This window comes from Rhodnius prolixus, unplaced genomic scaffold (genome assembly GCF_049639745.1).
Source record: "Rhodnius prolixus isolate KJV_2025 unplaced genomic scaffold, Rpr scaffold_6, whole genome shotgun sequence".
Classification (NCBI taxonomy): Eukaryota; Metazoa; Arthropoda; class Insecta; order Hemiptera; family Reduviidae; genus Rhodnius; species Rhodnius prolixus.
In genome coordinates, this window is record NW_027411634.1 from 9011734 (window position 1) to 9032715 (window position 20982).

At 31.7% G+C, this 20982-nt stretch overlaps 1 protein-coding gene across 25 annotated transcripts in view; it reads right to left on the reverse strand.

Moving 5' to 3' along the window:
* The window catches only part of Sb (serine proteinase stubble), a 136259-nt gene that overhangs the window by 71930 nt on the left and 43347 nt on the right, over positions 1-20982 (reverse strand). For 8 of the 25 annotated variants that reach the window (XM_074142220.1, XM_074142205.1, XM_074142218.1 and 5 more), the window contains 5 exons: positions 17763-17931; positions 17527-17642; positions 17269-17421; positions 4258-4508; positions 1791-1950 (listed from right to left, as the gene is read on the reverse strand). The exons of 4 other annotated variants lie outside the window; for them this stretch is intronic. Coding sequence is in view for 2 of the 21 variants with exons in the window: in XM_074142201.1 (XP_073998302.1) it covers positions 7673-7775 (103 nt within the window). In the remaining 19 variants the exon portion in view is untranslated. Of the gene's footprint in view, positions 1-1790; positions 1951-4257; positions 4509-7672; positions 8007-17268; positions 17422-17526; positions 17643-17762; positions 17932-20982 lie in introns of those variants that run through there. 13 more of the 25 variants (XM_074142219.1, XM_074142204.1, XM_074142206.1 and 10 more) reach the window with 7 other exon arrangements.

A 20982-nucleotide genomic window follows, 5' to 3' on the forward strand; every position in this document is an offset into this window, starting at 1 on the left:
TACCTAAAAGTTTCTTCTGACTTCATTTATTGTAATAAAATGACCTAAAAATATTATTACATTCGTATCTCTGAAAAAAATAGGCCAGGTGGTTATTTAGTACCAATCCTGAGATGACAAGCTATCATTATTCGACCATCAGGCTAGATTAAGCCCTACGCTATCCGTGCTTGATGCTAATCTTGGTACAAGATAGATATATAAAGACATGTTTCGGTTCCAATACTCGAAGAGAGGAGCCTAAATTCGGCCAACCTAACCGTCTCCTCGTTTCCTGAAATATCCATGTGCAGTTCTTCACTAATACCTAGATAAGACACAAGAATCTAGTCCTCTAAGCGCAGCCTGACTACCTGGGCATATAGATCCATTTCAAAGTTTCTTCCGCAACCTCTTAACCGCACTACAACAAATAAATAGAACTGCATAAATATCATCCTGGAAAACTAGTGTCAATTCACAAGGAGACGCATTACCAAAATGATCCCTCTACCCAAAAATATATCCCAGCTTCATTCCTTTCGTCCATTGGGAAACATTCAGAGTTATATGGAGGAGTATTTTTTTGAGAGACAGAAAACGCCCTCATTGAAAAGATTTGCAATTCTTTCAAGCAAAAACGTGAGGGAACTAATAGTAGAAAACTGTTAACAGTTACTATAACTCCATTTAAACAATGACCCTTTAACATAATTAAGTAATAAATTCAAACTAAGACCTCTAACGTGTATATTACTTTAAAATGAGATTATAAATAATGAATAATGGTGAAACTTACAAGCTATATTATTAGCCCGCCGGGACGATAATAAACCTTCTAAATTATGCCACTAATGTAAAGTTTTACCAGTTTAATACAAAACATGGAAATACAATAAGTAGTATTTGAAGTTGAAATAAGATTCGTGTTCGTTTTAAACATTAAAAACATATAATTATCTAAACCGTGTGTTATATACCTACCTAGTAAGCCTATTATGTATACATATGTAGCTAAAGTATACATTGTTGAGGTTAAAAGTAAAAGAGTAAATCATTATATGCGGAGAGTTATTGCTCTGATAACTTGTACGTTTTTATAGCCTCCAGCTAAGCATATCTATGTACATTAGAGAGTTAACTTTACTCTCCTAACACTTATATCGTACTTTCATTTTTTAAAATTTTCTTTTGTTCACACTTACTGAAATAATTTGACTAATACACGTAAAATTTTATGTCGGTAAGTTTCAATTAAGCTTACAGTACCGATTTATTCAGAAGGAAGAAAGAATAATGTCAATTTCAGACATTATTCTTTTGCCGAGCTTTTCTACCTATAGACTAGATCATCTTTAGGGCTGTGGCAACATATTTAACAGAGCAACTGGATTCGAAACCGGGATCTCCACTTTGAAATTAAGTATACGCTGATCCCTGAACTAATCCCTTCTCTAATTTATAACTTTCTCACTATTGCGAAAATTCCAATTAATCGAAATTGTGTTTTCTCCCAGACATATCTGTTTTGTAGTGACCTGAGTCTGAAAAAGTAATCTTTAAGGAAATCTCTCGTGTGCGCGAAAAAAATAACTCATAAAATGAAAATCGAAGAAAATTGAAAGTTTATATTTAGATTGGGCCTCTTTGTTGCTCCAAATTTTTTTTATTCTTATGCACTTAGTAGAGTTTCTGCAACATTTATCCAAAACATTTGTCTGGGAAAATTGTGATACAGGTTCTTCGGCAAGTTAATGACGTGAGTAGGCTTCTTTTTAAAGTATTACGTACTGAATCTTATTAAAACTGACCAGTGCGACTGTTGTCATATCGTCATATATTGAAATGGAAGGAGTAGACGACTGAAGGACTGGACTAGGCGTTGCTAGAACCGTTTAAACAATTTTCATTTTATTAAAAATTTGAGGGCGATGTCTCCCAACGATTTTCTCTGAGCCTCTGAATATCATTCTGAAAACAAATGGGGTACCCTTAGATAGTGATTTTGATGTAATATGCAGCTTTAACACTTTGATATTGCCAATAAGAAATTAATATGTATTAAAATTATAAATTTTAAAACTTTATAAGTTACAATCTCGATAATATAACACTTAACACCTCTTTTACTTTTTTTTATTTAGCAATAAAAATATGCCAGTTAAAAAACGAATTAAAAAAACAGAAAGGGTGCTTAGGAATTTATAAGATCATGGTTTCATTTATTAGGGCATTAAAAATGAGAAATAAGTAACTTTTATTTATTGAATGGGTGTAATCGTGAGATAAGTAACATCAAGAAATCTGAGTATGTTATACGTGGGGGGAAAACTAGCAATCTGGACTTGAGTGTGTAGACTGGCAAGTGGGTACGCACAAGTAGAAGACTGGTAGTGGTAGAGGCATGGAGGCAGACTTATGCGCTACCGAAAGACCCTATATGGGAAGGAGTAAGGAAATGTAGGTCGGAACTGCGGGTTAGTGATAATGGTAAAGTAAAAGGGGTCTATCTAATTACCTTGGCGCACACTCGCGTATACAATTCTGTGTATCTACAAGAATATCGAAACGTGCAAACATTTATAGATGGCCTGCTTTAATCTAAGGGTTCCTAGAGGAGAATAGTATGGTATTATTACACTAAAATACTCTAAATTTCTATTAATAACCCCGAAGTATTGTAATCTAAAACCCATTAACATAAATCGGTTTAGACGCACCAGTTAACTTTTAATTTTTGTATCTGTTCTTTATGGTATGCACAGTACAATCTTGACAAGGCTATAGTTTCTATGGTACATCTATACAGTAGGAAATAGCAAGAAATAAATGAACAAGAAAATTTCGTTCTTGAGCTTTCAAAACTGTCGGCCAATTAGAATGTAATATTGTTTTAAGAACGAATAAAACATGGATTTTGAACTAAGATTCAGAAAACGACCCTAGACAAACAACAAATCCATTCAAAACTGTCCTTCTACTATATAGAAATAGAACCGAAGGTCAACGTCTGCTGACCTACAAACACTAGATTAAAAACAGAGGAACGCTTCTTATATTCCAAGTTTTTTATTTTTATTATTATTATTATTATTATTTTTTAATAAGAAAGGTATATGAATCAGAACAGCCGTTTTCAAAGTCGTAAATCAAAGATGGAGCTATGAATTATTTAGACAACCGCTACTTCAATCAGTTGAACATTAACTGAACTATTTATTCATACCGAGGTGTTATGAATTTTATTTTATTTTTTACTAAAACTTATATTCAATTCGATATTCGATAAAATGAAGCAATATTAGTATTTATTATGTAAAAAAATCGATACGTAGAACATAAGGTACATATATGTAAAAATTCTACAAGATTTTTGTATTGTACATACGGTTTCCCAACCAAGTTTACTTTCTTACTCTTTATTCATGTACGTAAATTTGCATATGTGAAAAAAAAATGTAGCTTACTTAATCAGTTTTAAAAATAAGAATCCCAAAAAGTCAGAAAATGTAAATTAATTGATAAAATATGAAATTATAAATCTATGAGTTAAACTTCCATTCCCGTCCACGACACCTAATTGGTAGTTGGACGTTAAGCACTGTCACTAACTTTTACTTGAGTAGTAACAATAATAATAATTAATAAATTAATTAATTATAATTATATTAACGAGGCGAAAATGTTTATTAAGGAACAGCAGCTGTACTTTGCATGCTATCTGTAGGCTTCTTAAGAAACTAAAATTTTAACATTTCGTTTCTGATAAGTAATAGATCAATCTGTGTGTTAAATTTTATTAATTTATTTCATTGCCTTTTCATAAAAAAATGTGTTTTGATGCTGTGAGAAAAATATCAATAACCATTATGGTAATTTTAATATTGCGATAAGAGAATAGGACTACATTGTTGGTTTTTAAAAAGTTTCTTTTTGTTGCCGCTGCCTCATTATTGCATTATTAGCGTGGAAAGGCTTCAAACCATATTTAACAATATGGATGTGTAAAAGGCGGCAAGATCTCTTTTACCCATTAGCCACGGTCCCCTTTATATTCGTGGGGCAAAACCATAAAATATCCTGGAAACCTTTCATCTAAAACCAACAGACACAATAACCAATAGCAGGGCACTAAAATAATTTCTACAAGCATTTCTTCAATTATTAGCGTTTAACGTTCATTATATTCTAAAAACTTTGTGATCACTTGTCTTTCAGCTTTAATCTAACAAGCATAAATCAAGAATTCAAAAAATATCTTCGCATAAAGCAACTTACTTTTTTTGCTAAATTTGTAGTTTTATGGATTTTTTATTTTATTTTTCGTCAACAGCGCTTTCAGTACCTTGGTTTTCCCAGTGCTTTTATCCTAGTTCGTGTTACGCCAAGTACATCCTTCTTGCTATCCCCAGCTTGGAGATAATTTTCTTAAAACATTGTCCGTAAGCTGACTAACCATCAGAGAGTGGTTCATGTAATTAATTCCCAAAGCGCATGAACATCTTCTGTTTCTTTTACCTTCATAATAACTGTAATAATCACAAGAAAGAAAAGAAAATATATTAGGACGAAGAAAACAAAAAGCAGAAAAAAATAACTTGAAATAAAGTACAATATACTAAAAACAAAGCACTAGACAGATTATAGGCCAGAACTGGCTGTATCAAATGTGACATCATTTATAATGTTCTCTACCCAGACATCATTTATTGTCGTATCTCTGCTTTGCAGACCCTCATGAATGTCCGTCGTTTTACCTCCTTACTTCTCACTTATCTTTCCAGGACGTATCTTATTTATTTGTACTTTTTAATTAAAGTGAAAATATCATATCATATGACCAGACATGTTCTGTCTGGCTTGTAATCTGGTCCTAATTGCTTTGGAAAGAATGAAATGTGTTTTCTTTTTTTTCACTCACATAATTTCATGTACATTTTTTTAATAATTGTTTTACGAACTTAAATTTCAACGTAACATACATTAAGTTTGTATTCATATAATAATACGAAATAAAATTTAAATCCAAAAGATAGAGCCACTGAATAAATAAAACTTAAATGAGAATCTCTATGAAACTAATGAAATGTAGTTTTCTTAAAAATTGTTTTCTACAATTATGAAATGAAATTGGTAGAAACAGTATCAAAATACGTTGTTTGCAAACAATCAAGTGCAATTTAGTTCTAGCATCACATAAAATATTAAGTGCCGGAAAATAAGAAGAAATATGCAGGAGTTAAATGATTTTTTGATAGAAAATAAAATGAACTAAATTGGTAGGTAGTTTTTTTTTATTTTACCCTATCTAGCGTTATGAAAATTCAAAAAACATTTCTTTACTACTAATGCAACGTAATATTTACTGAACCAAGATTTTATTGAAAAAGTAGCTAGAAATCACTCCACAACCAATGGCACTATTAAATCAAAGTCCAAATGTAAATAGTATATAGTTTGAAAAGAATCCATAAATGTTTCAAGCAGCCTCTTAAATGAAAACAAGTAAAGCGTGGAAAAACCACCAGGAATGAATGGTATACGATGATGGACGTTTTGCATGCAACTTCTAGGAAGGTTGAAATAAACTAACAGCTGGAAATGATTGTACACGAATTTATGACGTCGTCATATAATATATAATTTTGTAATTTTCACCAAATTCTTCATATTTTTTCTCAACTCCCTTACAAATTAGATCGAGATCAAATATTTTTGAAAATGGCTTGGTGAACAAGCACTTGGTTTAATCATTATTTCGGAAGCTTGACTCATCACTTTGAAATTGAATTCTGTATGATGCATGCAAATCTGGATTTTTAACTTGCTAATCGTATTTACAATAATTTGCAGCTTATTGGAACTGGGTCCAAAACTTGTGCTAGTTTAGCTCTGGTGTCTAAAATAAGAGTACCAGCGGAGGGCTGTGGTACTTCTCTAGGAAGTTTTCCTCCATTCTTTCAGCTAACGATCTCAGCCATTCTCTGACGCACTCAACACCTTAATAGTGCTGCACGAGAAACGAGACTTGAGCAACCGAGACCGAGACCGAGATCGAGACATGATATATATCTCGTCGAGAAATCTCGGTCTCGTCTCGGTTTTTCAAATATTAATTTTTAGCTACAAAATTATAAAATTGTGTTCTTTATTAATAAATAATCATTACGGGTATTGAATTAATTATTAAAAGATACAATTTTATGATATATGATCAATATTAATACATCTATTTGACTTCGAATTACATAAGTAAAGTAAGCAAAGTAAAGTAATCGCCTATTTTTTCAGGCGGGGCTTTACGTCCAATTACCAATTAGGTGTCGCGGACGGAGGCGACTAGCAAACATACTTTACTGTAAATTTCTCATATTAACCATTAAATAAAATCCAAGGCCTAAGACCGGGAATCGAACCCAGTACCACAATACACATTAGCTTCGCAGGTCTCGCACCGCTCGGCTACCGTGGCGGCCCCCTTCGAATTACATAATTTTTACATAAATTCACTAAATTTCACTATTCATATCATTCATTCAATTTCATAAATTTCACTATTAATAATCTAATACTTTGAACTTTGATATTATTTGAATTATATTTTAGAATTTTGGAATTAGTGAATTTGTAAAAAAAGACTATCTATGCACCTAAAAAATATTGCCACAAATTTTCGTTTTTAAGATACACTTTGCCCAAGCATTGATACATAAAAGAGCTTTTACTGAGTCAGAAGTTAGAGAAGATCTTCTATTGGTCATTATCAACGCAGCTTGCGAAAATAATCTTTCCGATGGCACTGAAGTTGCACAGATACTAAAAATATCTTCTGCCATTCTAGACAAATTTTTGAAGGAATTCTCAAGTGTTTTCCACCATTCTAAAATGTCAACGTCTACTGGTGCTTGGTCTAATTTGGTGTAATTAATTATTTCTGCCTTCCATGCTTCGGTGATATTTGCTGATTTTTGAGCAAATGGTGCAAACATATTGATGCAGTCGTCGTCGTCGTCAAAAGATGAATCATCAGATTCTTTATCTTCACCAACAGCCATAACTAATGGAGCGGGAAGTTTGTTGGGAGGTGTATTTTTTATTTCACGAATCGACTTGTTATAGCAGGCAGATATGTTATTTGGGTCTTTCATTTGGCGCGTTTTTAACATCTTTTTGAAATTATATAAAGATATATAACAGTAATAGTAATATATGATGCATTTAAGTGTAAGTAGTCTTCTTTTACACACATTTTCATTACCAATATATAAATTAAAATAATTATTAGAAAATAATAACATTTTTTGAAAAGATTATTAATAGCAAACCTCTTTTAATACTTAAACAAAAATTCAAAAAACCTAGACCGAGACCGAGATATCTCGACGAGACCGAGACTTGAGCGACCGAGACCGAGACTGCATAAAGTCTCGCCTCGTCTCGGTCTCGTGCAACACTACACCTTAAAGAAGATGGACTAACTACTCTGAAAGGGCAAGCACAACTTTAAAGGCAACGAAGTGCACAGCGTCCGGCCGAAGAGCGTTAATGAATGACATAACTAACCTTGAGTCCCAGCAGAAACATAAAACCTGCGGATTGAAGGATGTAGGGATGGATTTTGTGGACATCCACCAATTCCCAACATTTCCATCAAAACTGCTTCCAAAAAAAAATGTTTAACAGAGAAACATACCTCTAACCAGAGAAGTTACGCTGAAGAAGATGAGGATTCTAGAAAATAATGCGATAGGAAAAGTAGAAAATTTCATTTCACTTCCACAAAAAACATCGTTCATTATTCGCACCTGATCCTTACAGTTTGGCGTCCGAAACTGGGTGCAAGAAAGGTGTTAACGCTCACCTCTACTTTAATGTTTTTTAGAATGATATGAAAATTCCTAAACGGGGCAGACTGTCAAAGGGAGGTCTAGATTTTAGAATAAATAATACACGAAATTTATCAGACTATTAAAAACAGAGAATATCAAAATTTTAGATTGGATGAGAACGAGCCGACGCTTGACTTTGAACTTCCACCAGCATTCTAGAGGAATGCTAACTGCTACATAACTACATTATGTTTTGTAACGAAAAACTAAACCATGGGGGTCAAGTAAATAGTATGAAATTGTTTACGCTAGCCTAGCAACATTACGTTGGGCCCGCCTTTCTATCTATACGAATGTTTGTTTTTTATGTTCCTTAAAAAGCAGTATGACAACTTCAGTTTAACTATATATACAATAAGGGCCGTTATATTTTGTCTATGCTTTGCACCGCTATTATTATTATTATTATTTTTTGCATTGTTAACACTGGTGTATGTTTTGCACTAGATAGATCGCAAAATTGCTTAAGAATTTCTAAATTACGTTATTATCTTAGAATGTTTTCATTCCTCCTATCAAACTTTGGACAAGCTAATAAAAAAAATAGACAAACTAATTTTCAAATTATTATATTTCTATATTTTTTAAGAATGCTCGTTGAATTTTGTTTCCCGCAACTCTTTTAATATGAAACACAAAGAAACAACAGAAAGAAAAGCGGTTAGAAGAAAAATATTTCTTAAAATTCTGGCAGAATAATTCTATACTTTTTTTTCTTAACACAATGAATGAAACGAGAGAATACTGTAGGGTCAGATCTGCAATATCGGAAAATATTGTTGATGATGCCCACCAAAGAGCACTGGAAAAACTTTCTATTATAAGTTAGAAAATCATGTGATCTGTTAATGAATGGAAAACTGTCTTCTAGACTGAGGATTATGTTGGCAATTCTTTGTTCTATTTCGGATGAACGGATACAGAACTCATCTTCTGTACAGTTTCGCACAATCACGAAATAATGGAAGCTGCACTGAGAATGCTAGTCTTATCATCTTAAAAGTGGTGCTGGAATGTTCCAGAAAACTGGAAATAGTATCTTTAAACAAAAATTTAGGTCAAGTCTGAGTCGGTACACTGGTGGGCACCGACATCTCAGGATATTAGGGGAAGGGATGTGTTAGCTAAATTCATTTTTATTACCTTTTTACAACCCTAAAAATGCTGTAGAAAATAAGAGATTTGGAGTCGAAGAAATATGAATATTAAATCATTCTAATATGGCATTACAATTGTATTTCAAGGGGAAGCGCATTAAAGGGATCTCCACATGTCCATACTACGTCATACAAGTATACCCCTCTAACTATCTATTCGGAGGAGTTGGGAAAAATCTCATTCAGGAGGCAAATAGTAAAATGAAGTACATTGCTAAACATATCCTACTATTAATGATAGATTTATTTTATTTATTATTATTTATTTTGTATATAATTGTTCTTTCGCCATCTTTAGCTTAAATATCTCATTCTCGGCTATTTGAATTTATCCATAAAGTTATAAAGCCATAAACAAATAAATTTGAGTTTAATTTATGTTAAAATTTCACCTAGAGCCGAGAAGTTTTGATCCTTTATACTGCAAATATTCGAAGGTCTGTTTAAAGACCTAAGACACAAGTAAGCGGCAGTCGAATTCTCGAACTGATCGTATTGGCGTGGAATAAAATCGTACTCGTAAGATGGAAGTACTACAGAACCCTTTGAAGGGCGAAATTTGAATATTATGACCAATTTATTTTTAAATTTTAATATTTTTTTCATTATGAATAGGATATCTGCTAAGTAAAAGGTGAATAGTTATTTGACAGTAATTAGCACGGACAGGAAATAAAGAAGAACAAGTTATTACGAGACTCACAAGAAAATCTCGCTCAGTAAGCTGAGGCCAAGATACCGGTTCTAAGATGTCCTTCGGCTTACAGCAACAAACCCTCATGTTATGACAAGATTTTGTGCAATATTTACACACACACACACACACACACACACAAAAAGTTTCGAATCATAAGCACTGTTTCAGCTCAAAGTAGAAGCATGAATTTCTGTGGTTCCTCCTCCTATGGTTTGTGAAATAGTAAGCTTTAAACCGAATTGGTGGGATACGAAGCGAAATGGAAATGGTATGAGCATTTCGCACCATTATTTATGAAACTTAAGTTATTATAAGTCATGTTTTATATTTCCTGAAAACTTTCTATTCTTTGGAATTCATTTAATTGTTTGTTTAATTATTATTTTTATATTTGAATTAAATTTTATTTCACTCATCAATTTATCAAATATACACTAGAAGTAATTTTAGTTTCAAAATTTTAATTATATCTTTTTTTAAAGAAAAGAGTAATTTAATTACACTTAGAAGACTAAAGAAGACTGTCGTAAAAGGAGAAAACGTGCAACCGTTTAATCATTCTTTTTGTTTAATTTACCTAAATAATTGAGGCAAGACAATTTATTGTGAATCCATTAGTTTACACATAAATACTCGTATATACTCTTATCCAGTCCTTAACAACAAAGTGATTCTATTGTTTTATAGAGCGGGTCAAGTTTTCAAAGCAATTTATATAGTATAATGAGGGCAAATAGTTCTAAAGGTCACACACCAACTCAATACTAAAAGACTACCCTGGTTCAAGCGTTCATTAAAAAACACTATTTATTAGTGAAATATCAAATATAATTATTTATTTCTTTACAACGTATAGCTAAACAAATGCTTTTTAAAGCAACTATTTAAAAGTTGTATTTTTAAAGAATAGTAATTTCTCCTCCCTAGAAAAAAGGGGGATTTTACTATTTTATTTACGATAGTACGTGGAGTGAATAAAATTACAATAATCATTTTGTAATTTTGTTGAAAATAATTTTTCACACGCATTTTGCATTACTAATAGAAGAGACGGGTAATTTATCGAGTGAGAGAGAATGCAAACATTGGCCTAGATTGTTGGTTTATTCTTAACTTTTTTAAAATTTAAAAAGCTATTAAAGGTCAGAGTGATATTATTTTAAAAAAACAATTTTGACAGCCTGGTTTGCGCGATTGTCCGCCTGAAAAATTTTAATTTAATTAAAAGAAACCAAAAATAAATACTGTTTCCACGAACACAGCATCAATTCTAGATGCTCAGAACAACTAGAAATAGAGAGTTCTGCTCTTTATTGGCCAATATTGAGCCTTCCACTTATACGAACATTTATTTGCATCCAACCACCACCACTTTTATTGTTGTTCTGAACCACTATTGCTCATTATTTAAGTTCTTCCTAATGCGTGGTTCAAATTGTGCTAGCTGAATAGCGCCATTAACAACTCCAATCTTAATTGGCATTACGTTCTTATATACTTAAATCCAGATACATTTCTCATTATATGTACAACGTGCAAGCCTCCTCAAGTTTCCTAAAGATCTATCTTGTTTCGTAATCACCCGCAATGTGCAGCCACTCAGAGAGCTATGCCACTCCATGCTCATAAATAAGTGATTATGGTAATGTTAGGGGGTTTTCTAGTAGAAGATTCTGCAATAAAAGCTTATGAATTACTTTTTTTAATTATTAACATATAAAGTGCCCGACTTTGACTAGCATAGCTTGCTACATCGACTAAATTAACTAAAAGCTAGGTGACAAGCAAACTCTCAATTTTGTTGATAATTTTTTAAGTTAACTTCAACGAAATAAGACCTTTTCCAAAAAGTTTCTAATGGGTAAGAAATTTTGATCGATAATTTCACATTGGGCCAAACAGAATTACACAACTCCGAAGCCGTAACTGTTTATATTTGGCTCTGTTTACTAATCAGTTTGCCGACCACTGCTCTAAACCATAGCCTTCCTTGCCAAACTTTCCCTGTTATCTTGGTGATGAAGTTTGTAAGGATGTGACAAAGTGGATACACTTTTTTTCCTTATCACTTCGGCGGAAAAAGGTGAACTACGTTTATACTCCTTTATAAGAGCAGGAAACTATCTCAGCTCTTCTTACAAAACATTGCCTTCGAAAAAGCTTCTAAATGTATAAGAATGGCTTTACTATTGAAATGTGTTGTAAGAAATATTCCACTTCACATCTATGAAAAATGCACATACTATTACGCTCGCAAGGGATCTCTAGAATGTATCGTTGTAAACTGCATTGATCCCACTAAAAATTCATTCAATATGGCGCTTGCAATCGGTGTGGTTAAAATTTTGGAATAGAATATGAATGACAGAATCGAACTGTTGACGACAAACTTTCGAGAACAAGCCAATCGATGCCTCACATGCAGGCTTAAAGCTTGCAATTTATGCAAGTACTGTTAGAGAGCGCAGAACTGTATCAAATAAATTCGGATCGAAATTGACAAGAAACATAGATATCTATTTCATTTCAAAGAAACAATAACATACACTAACAGAAAAAAAAAACTTTAGTTAGCTTTTCAGTTGAAGCTAAACGAAACTATAACTTACTTCTCTTGTTTGAGATATTTTGAATAAACCCTCCCAAGTACATTAAATATACACACGCGCTACCAAGCGAAAAGAGGATGCAAGCCTTCTAGCTGGAGAAATACGTCTCTGTTTCCAGTCTAACTAGAAATTCTATTTTATATTAAGTTAGTGGTGCAATAAAAATTAGATAATAAATGGCATTATTACTAAATATATGGAGTATAAAGTACTGGAGATTTACTTTCGTGCAAGCTGAACATAAATAACTATCGCATGCAATATTGACCTCATTTTGAACGGCCATAGCCTGCTTGCTCCAAATGGCCATATAAAAATTCATAACAAACTGGTGATCAAAATAGAGAGAAAACCATTTCCTGTTTATTTTTCTGTACATCCTGTTTAACCATATTACTGTTTTCTTCACTTTTTTAAAAAGGAATTTCTCTCATTGCCGTCCCAAGTAGATGCAAAAGTTTTCGAAATTCAGTTACCCAGAAATCTAATCAGAGAAAACTTTTTTTTCTCTTTTTTTTTTATTTATTGAAACCCCCAAATAGACAATCCTATCGATTCTGTCAATGAAAAGATGATGGAGATCAACATGGTAATCGATCTCTATTATACCGAGGCAATCACAAAGGGTACTCAGTAAATTGAGTCCACATTCGAGCCCACTAGTGGTATCCACCCATACTTTAATGCTTTAACTTCCCATGATTTTTCATTTTCGTGACATTTTGGTTTCCACAAATACAAACTGAAGTTCACATTTCTGAAAAAAACACTTCTTTTTCTGTAGGAACTTAAAAAGTGTAATTGCGGGGAAAATAAAAAAAGGACATTCCAAAATTTTTCCGAATTTTCAACGGTATTATCTAATAGTTTTACGATATTAGCAAAAAGTTTCTTACTTAATTGGTTGGATAATTAAATATCTATTCGAATTCTTGAGAAAGTATTCAACATTTAATTAAGAAAATAACTTTAAAAGTTCCCAGTCAGAGATATATATATACTCAAGATGAGGAATCCGTTAATACGTTAATAGAAGATATGAAAGATAAGTGACTAAACTGTATTTAATGTTCGTTCATTTCACGAGATATCAAAAAACAATAATGAAACTATTAAAGTAAACGTTTATTGTTAATTTTATAGCTTCTTAGAAAACTATTTATTTGGCTGTTTGCAAATATATTTTAAAATAAACAAAACGCTCTTGTTATGAAAATAACATTACAAATTAGTACTATATTTATCAATAGCTATAAGTCTCGTTCTCCTTCAATAAAAAGAAATTTCACAATCGAAAACACTTCTTTAAAAAATAGATTAGCTTCGAATATTCATTATATACAAGAAGATATAGTGAGTATTATTTGATTTTTTTTTTCCTGGAGAAGTAGCATTACATCACTCCTAGGTTCAGGCTACATTCTAGAATAAGATATGGTCCTATTAGTTACAGAATATCGAGGATTTAAATCTACTGTTGAATCTGAGGACCAAATTTAGTTTTGATTATTTTTAGTTTTCAGTGATTTTGTTTCTAAATGATTTCTGTAAACTACGGATAAATTTATATGAAATGGAAGACCTAAAAGTCTAAAGAAAAATTTAGCCTTTGACCTAAATTTTAATTTTATTTCAAATTAATTATCTAAGAGCAAAATTAAATAAAATGCAAAATGCTGCAAACTGTTGTTAATCAAATTAAAAATTTATATTTGATTAAAAATTCCTATCTGTTACTTGTTCTTCAACACGCTACCCAAGTTAAAGATGGACTAAATTACAGAGGTTGACCGCTACATTGATGACGTAATCAACTTAATAGTGAAGCAGCGTCACAAATTAATTAATTAATGGAATTTGATATTCCTTTACAAACTATACTAATACTATCTACTGGCCAAATTGGAAAGTAAATAGATGAGTTAAGTTTTTGCAGCTCACTTTTCTAAAAATTCACCGTTACAATTAATTAAAAAGAAGCGTTAAGTAGTTGAGGAGGTGAGCGGCCCTACCACGACGATGGTGACCCTCTTCTTAGTATTTGACAAGACGAGAGGCGGATGGTTGAATTCTAGAGCACATCACTGTCAACTAGTTAATACTGTCACATGTTTGTCTGAGTGCAGAGTTAAGCGCATTCTGCTGCAGTAAATCTATCTATTCAAATACCTGATATTAGCATTATTGAATTAATAATTATGCAAACTGCACGTACTTGCACTGAATATACTATACACCTCTCTCTCTCTCTCTCTCTCTCTCTCTCGCTAGAGTTTTCGAAAAGGCTAGGCACCAGTTTCATAGGTTTTTTTGTTTAGAGATTAGAGATTAACAATTACAAAAAAAAAAGAAGAGCTTTACCGAATTTCAAAGGAATCCTTTCAGCGCTTTGATTAGCCTGATTTGAAAGAACATACATAATCAACGTTTATCGATGAGTCAGTCTCTGAAATCTCACAAAGGCAAGGAGATAGGGTCATCGATTTCAACCTTCTAGCAAAATCTGCACTAGAAGTGTGAAAGAAAATGAATTTTCCAAGTAAAAATTTGTTCAAATAAAAGATATAAATCTCATACAATTTTAGGAAAATCTTTTAATAGCCATTTTCCTAAAATTCTCGACAAAAAAAATCTATAAACTGACAGTCATTCAGAAGCTTTCAAAATTTAACAAATATACATTCATATACATATATTTCAGAAAAAGTCAATCATCCCTCCTTGAAACTTATTCCATTTCATGGAATATTTAGAAAAGTAAAAATAACAGAAACTCTGCTTGAGGCAAAGGAAGTTCTTTAAATAATTTCAGTAAGTAGAACCTATTCTCCTGCATTGGATATGCGTATAGATCAAGCAGTAGGATTAGCATGAATCCTATCAAGTTCTTTAATTAAGTTAGCAGAAGCTACCACAAAGAGAGCAAGTGGCATTTAGTATTTCCGCTGTTACTAACAACACCTAGTTGGAAAATATTAAGTATTAAAAATTTCCCACAAAAACATCACAAGACAATAAGAAAGAATAGCGTGTGAGTAAAACTTATTGGTGAAAGTATATTGTAATAAATGATAATATGTTTCGAGTTATGGTAACTATTATAGAATCACATATGTAAATTAGGCAGGAAGTTTAATTCTTAAGAATATTCTCAAGAGAGCCCGTAATATATAAACAACGGTTTTTTTTTTTTGTAATTATCCTAGAATGTGTTGAAACAATTATAGACCAAACCAAAAGAAAGATTACAAAAATTACATATGTTTATAAATACGAGAAAGAATCGTAACTTCCCTAAGAATTCATGAAAACATTAGTTTGTTTTTTAGACTATTCGAATTTGATTAATTTCATATTTCCTTATCGAATATTATTTATTATTTTATGGGGTTGGTGTCCTTAGGAATATTACCTAGGTCTCGAAAGAGGGCTTCTTACCTACCCAATATTTTCATTGTCACAGTAAACAATACTTTACTTTGTGTGATACATTCCGGTTTGTTATGAAATTTTCAAAAAAATGAATTTTAACAGAACAAAAACGGTTTAGAGAAGGTGGTTTTCAAAATTTAGGCCTCTGTTGTTCTTATAAAGGCATCGCCAAATATCATAATTGTATTTTAACTTTTGAGTTTCACTGGGTACGATATCTAGCAAAATGTGGACGGCACTACCAACTTACTTTATGCGGAATTCTTTGTAGTATTCTCCCTGAAACTAGACTTTTTAGATAACGATAGAGCCATTAAATCTACAAAGAATTCGGAATATATTCATCATCTCTTTACAGCATCTTATCTACATCAAATAAAATCAAGTAATGCCTACTTTTTTTCAGCCAGGCCAGCTAAGCGTCGAACTACCAAAGTAGCTGTTGTGGAAGCAAATGAGTTGCCAAACATATAACACATTACTATAAAATTCAATTAAATGAAATCCAAGGCCTAAGACCAAGAATCAAACCCTCTAACCAACCATATTTTAGTTTACGGGCTTCTTCTCTAAAATTCGTATAATCAGCCAATTACAATTAGCCGATTTACAACGAATTCATAAGTATATGATTACCCTCAAGAAAGAAATCAAGTTTTAAAGTCAGAAAATTCTGACTCCTGCCTTAGAGGAACACTTTCAAAATTACAATATGGATAAATATGCGAGAATCCATAAAATGCTAAAGCTTCACCTGGATTTTCACCAGAAGAAATAAATAATCTGACTGAGTCTAAAAGCATTTTCTCGACCAAAATGGAAGGAATTAGCTAAGGGGAACTGTGGTTTCCTAAGCGGCGATTCCTAGTTGTAATTCTAGCTGAAAGCTCTTAAATTTTCTCTTTTTAAGAGCTTCTCGCAGCCCACTGACTGGAAATGAACAGTGAGGATCCGGAGGCCGGCAGTGCACTGAAAAGTAGCACCAGGCACCAAAAAAAAATCAAGATTCATTCTTATTCAAATTCTGAATATTTTTTGAGAATAGCGTGATGTTTCATTGTAGAACTCTTTTTTCAATTTCCAAAAAAAGTAATTCTGACAAAAAAAAGAAAGAATTTTAAATGGCGGAAAAGTGAATTTCTTCAAATTCTAAGTGTGAGTAACAAGTTCAATTTTACTAACATTTTATAAATAATTAGATAATACTTCAACCACCCACTACCGTCAGAAATTCTCGGGGCCCTAACGTTACAAATCACAAATCGAATATTTTTTCATTTGATTCATCTAGAAACTTAAATCCACATTGAACACCTAATCAATTTTTAATGGTTAAAATTGGGTGAAGCCCATTGGAAATTAAAATATTTATTGGTAACTCAAATTACCTGAATAAAATTTTTGGGCATGCCCAACACCAGATACATATATATCTCTATACACGGTGACATACTTACTATGCTGTGATATACTAAAATCTATTCGCTAATCAAATAATAACTGACCTGAGTTCAAGTTCAACTGGATCTGATTGATTATTGTACAAATGCCCGCAATTGTCAAGATTAATTTCAATATTGAAGAACTCAAAAAATACAAGATTCTTAAAAAGATTAAATACCATTACTTAGCTCCTACATTAAAAGCAATCAATATACCTAAAAAAAAAAAAAAAATTGCAGAAATACATAATACATCCTAAGAATTAAGTATTTCCAAAATGGTTTCTCTATCCACAAAGTTATATCCAAGATCAGACTTACATACAAAAAGTTGTAGCGAATTTACCACAAAGACATTAAGCTTAGTTTAACGTAACTCCAGGCTTTGACGGAAAATAAATAAGAAAAAAATATTTCAGAAAAACAGGTTTGAGAAACTGAAAAAAAAACAAAACAAAATCAATATTTATAGAATAAGAGTCAAGATCAGAAAGAAGAAGGAAATCTAAGATGGAATGAAGAACCAAATATGTCAGAAGAATCCTTCCATTCCTTACCAGCATGTTGTCTTCAGCCTCCAACTAGCTTTCGAGCTTGAATATTCAATAATTAAGTTTAATCCTTCTCACTCACACTTAGTCAAGGCCTCTACTGTACATTTCTTTCAGAATATTTTTCCTAAATGGCTTATCTTTTACTTTCACCTTCCTCCTCGTGCGTATCACCCTACAAAATCAAAAAAAGGTTATTCGTTCACAGAAAAAGCCCCAACTATCTTAAAATAACGTAACCATGGAATAAAAAACAAAACAGAGGACGAAAATCCGAATTTCCATTTCATTAACATTTTGATATAAATGTTACAAAAAATTAGATTTAAAGAGACTCATATAATATAAGATTTTTATCACGTTAAAGTGAAAGTTTATTTATTTTTTAATCAACTTTTTTACTATATATATATCGTCGCCTAAGAAGTGATACCTTGTAACTAGAAAATATCAACTTTACAGGAGAAGGAAAAAACAGGATATAAAATTCATTTTAAGGCATACAGTAATTCTTCTTTCAATATTAACTATTAGTGTGACTGTCGTCTTTAAAGTGTAATTTATAAAAAATAAATTTTATATATATATTCATTTTTTATATATAAAAATGTAATTTTCGTTGAAATTGTAGTTACGAGGTATCACTTCTTAGGCGACGATATATATATATATATATGAAACGGAATTTATATTAAAAACTTGGTTGAATTTATGAATATAACGTTCGAGGAGATAGAGACCATGTGATAAAGAATTTATCTTCTTTTTACAACTTTTTAACAATTATGCCCCCTCTTATTATTATTTTTTTTAATTATATTAGTAAGTTTTTTAAATGAAAAATAATAATAAGAGAAATTCATAAATAAATAAATAAATAAATAAACTATAGGTATAATTCTCTCGAACAATGAAGTTATGTTTAAAATGTTTTGAAACGTCAAGTATATTTCAAATGTCTACAGGCAAATATTTTTATACATTTATCATTGAATTTTGTTGCACTTTAAAATGTGGAAAAATTAAAAACATTTCAATTGTAAAATAACGTAATACTTAAGTTTACTTTTTTCCATTGGAGAAATTAAACTTTTAGTTTGAATGTTTTGGTTACTGCTATTTTATTTATTGGTTCCCCCAAACTTTCATTTAATGAAAAAGTTCTGAGCGTCCTAATTGATTGTAATTTATTTACTATTTATTAGTTGGACAGGCAAGAATTAAACTACAATAAAAACTGAATAAATGAGGTAGTATTGATTTAAATTTTTTGGTTTCAAACAAATACTAATTTGGCAAATAGAGGAGAGTAATTTGATTGCAAGTTATTGCAAGTGTGGTGACGAATCTGACGATGATGAAAGGTAGAATCTTCTGATCTACTGAACTGCAGACATAGCATGACTGAGAGAACCCTATAGTTACGGTGACCATTCGTACTGTTTTTGGCAGGACAATACTGTTTTTTAAGACGCTGTCCTTCTTTTTTTTTAAGCATAAATGTCCTGTTTTTTATTTATTTGTACTGTTTTGTACTGTTTTCAATGAAATTTAAATTATACTCAATGAAATTAATGAAAATATCAATATTTTTTCTAAGATTAAAACTGTCCGGTAGGACAGTTGTATAAGGATTGATCGTCAAAAAGTGCACGAAAAAGCGTAACGTTAAAAAACACCCAACTTTGACAATTTTTTTCTCTTTTTCTATAAAAGATAAAATTCCCAAATTTTCTTTAAAATATAGGGCAAACCCTCCTTTATAACTGTAATTTTTTTGCAACCCCCAGACCTAATAGATTTCGAGAAAAAAGTTGCCGAAAATGAGCAAAAACGGTATTTTCAGAAATTGTTGTTGTTCTTCTTCTTCTTCTTCTTGTTGTTGTTGTTACCTTTTTTGTAAACTACGTAGCGCCTAAACGCGAGAACCGATTTTCATGAATGAGGTGACATTCGATTCGGAATTTTATGTAGATGTGCCTTTTGGGGGTCTCGACGCTGTACACCGAATTAGAGAGGAGTTAGCCCCCTTTATGTAAGGCCCCCTTCAAAATTATTATTACTAATTACTCTGTAAATCTTAGCCCGATTTTAATAAAATTTGGTAGGATGATAGAGTTAGGGCTCCCCTACGTAACATTAAAGCGGCGATCTGCTCTTACACTAGTTAAGGGGAAGTATAGCAATCGTTTCAAATTATCGACAAGTGAACTGATTTTCATGAATGAAGTGTCATTCGAATCGAAATTTTGTACAGATTTGCACTTTAAAAGTCTCGTCGCTACGCCTCATATGGAGGGGAGTTTGCCCCACCCAAGTAAGGCCGTTTCTAAAACTATTATTACCAATATTTCTATAACGCTTTGTCCGATTTTGATAAAATTTAGCACGAAGAAGTGATTAAAGCTCCTCTACATGGCTGTGAAGTGCCATCATGCTCTTACACCTACTAAGAGGAAGTACTGAAATCGTTAAAATTATCAATGGGTGAACCTATTTACATTAATGAATTGTCGTTCGATTCAAAATCTTTGCCTCTTTGCCTTTTAGGGAGAAGTACTGTAATCGCCCGTTTATTTTTCTTACTCCTCTTAAAAGGAAGGTCTGAAATCGCAGTTTAAATTTGCTTTTTACGTACAAATACCTTCCTATTTTATATAAAAAGGCTTTCTCAAAAAAATTGTTATTGAGGATGGTTTGGGGACCGCAACTATAATCATTCTTTAAAAAGATCTCTCCAGTGGTAGTTACGGTTCCTACTTAACACCTTATCAGGTTATAATGTTAGAATTGCTTATTCCAAATTTAAAAAAAACAGTAAAGCAGATATGTAACTTAGCAAAATAGACAAAAATGAAAATCTATCCAAAAGGTACAAAAATCTCCTTAACAAAAACTTACAGTTTAAAAAGTTAAGTATAAGGGTTGATTAAACGCCAAAAGGTACACAAATCAGCAAGTACCCAACATTTCATTCAAGCTTAGTTGATATAATTTAAGTAATTTTGCTGCATTAACTTTTCCTTCACATTTTTTAGAATTTATTAGATGTCACAGAACCTTATGCTGGCCATTTTCATCTACAAAAAATTTGTTCAAGTAGCACTGTAGATTGACTGTAATATCTATTAATCTATAATAATCAAACTATTAATTACAGGTTAAAAAGAAAACGTTATAAAAAATAAAAAAAATTACGAGGCTACAAAATTTAAAAACTTTTTTA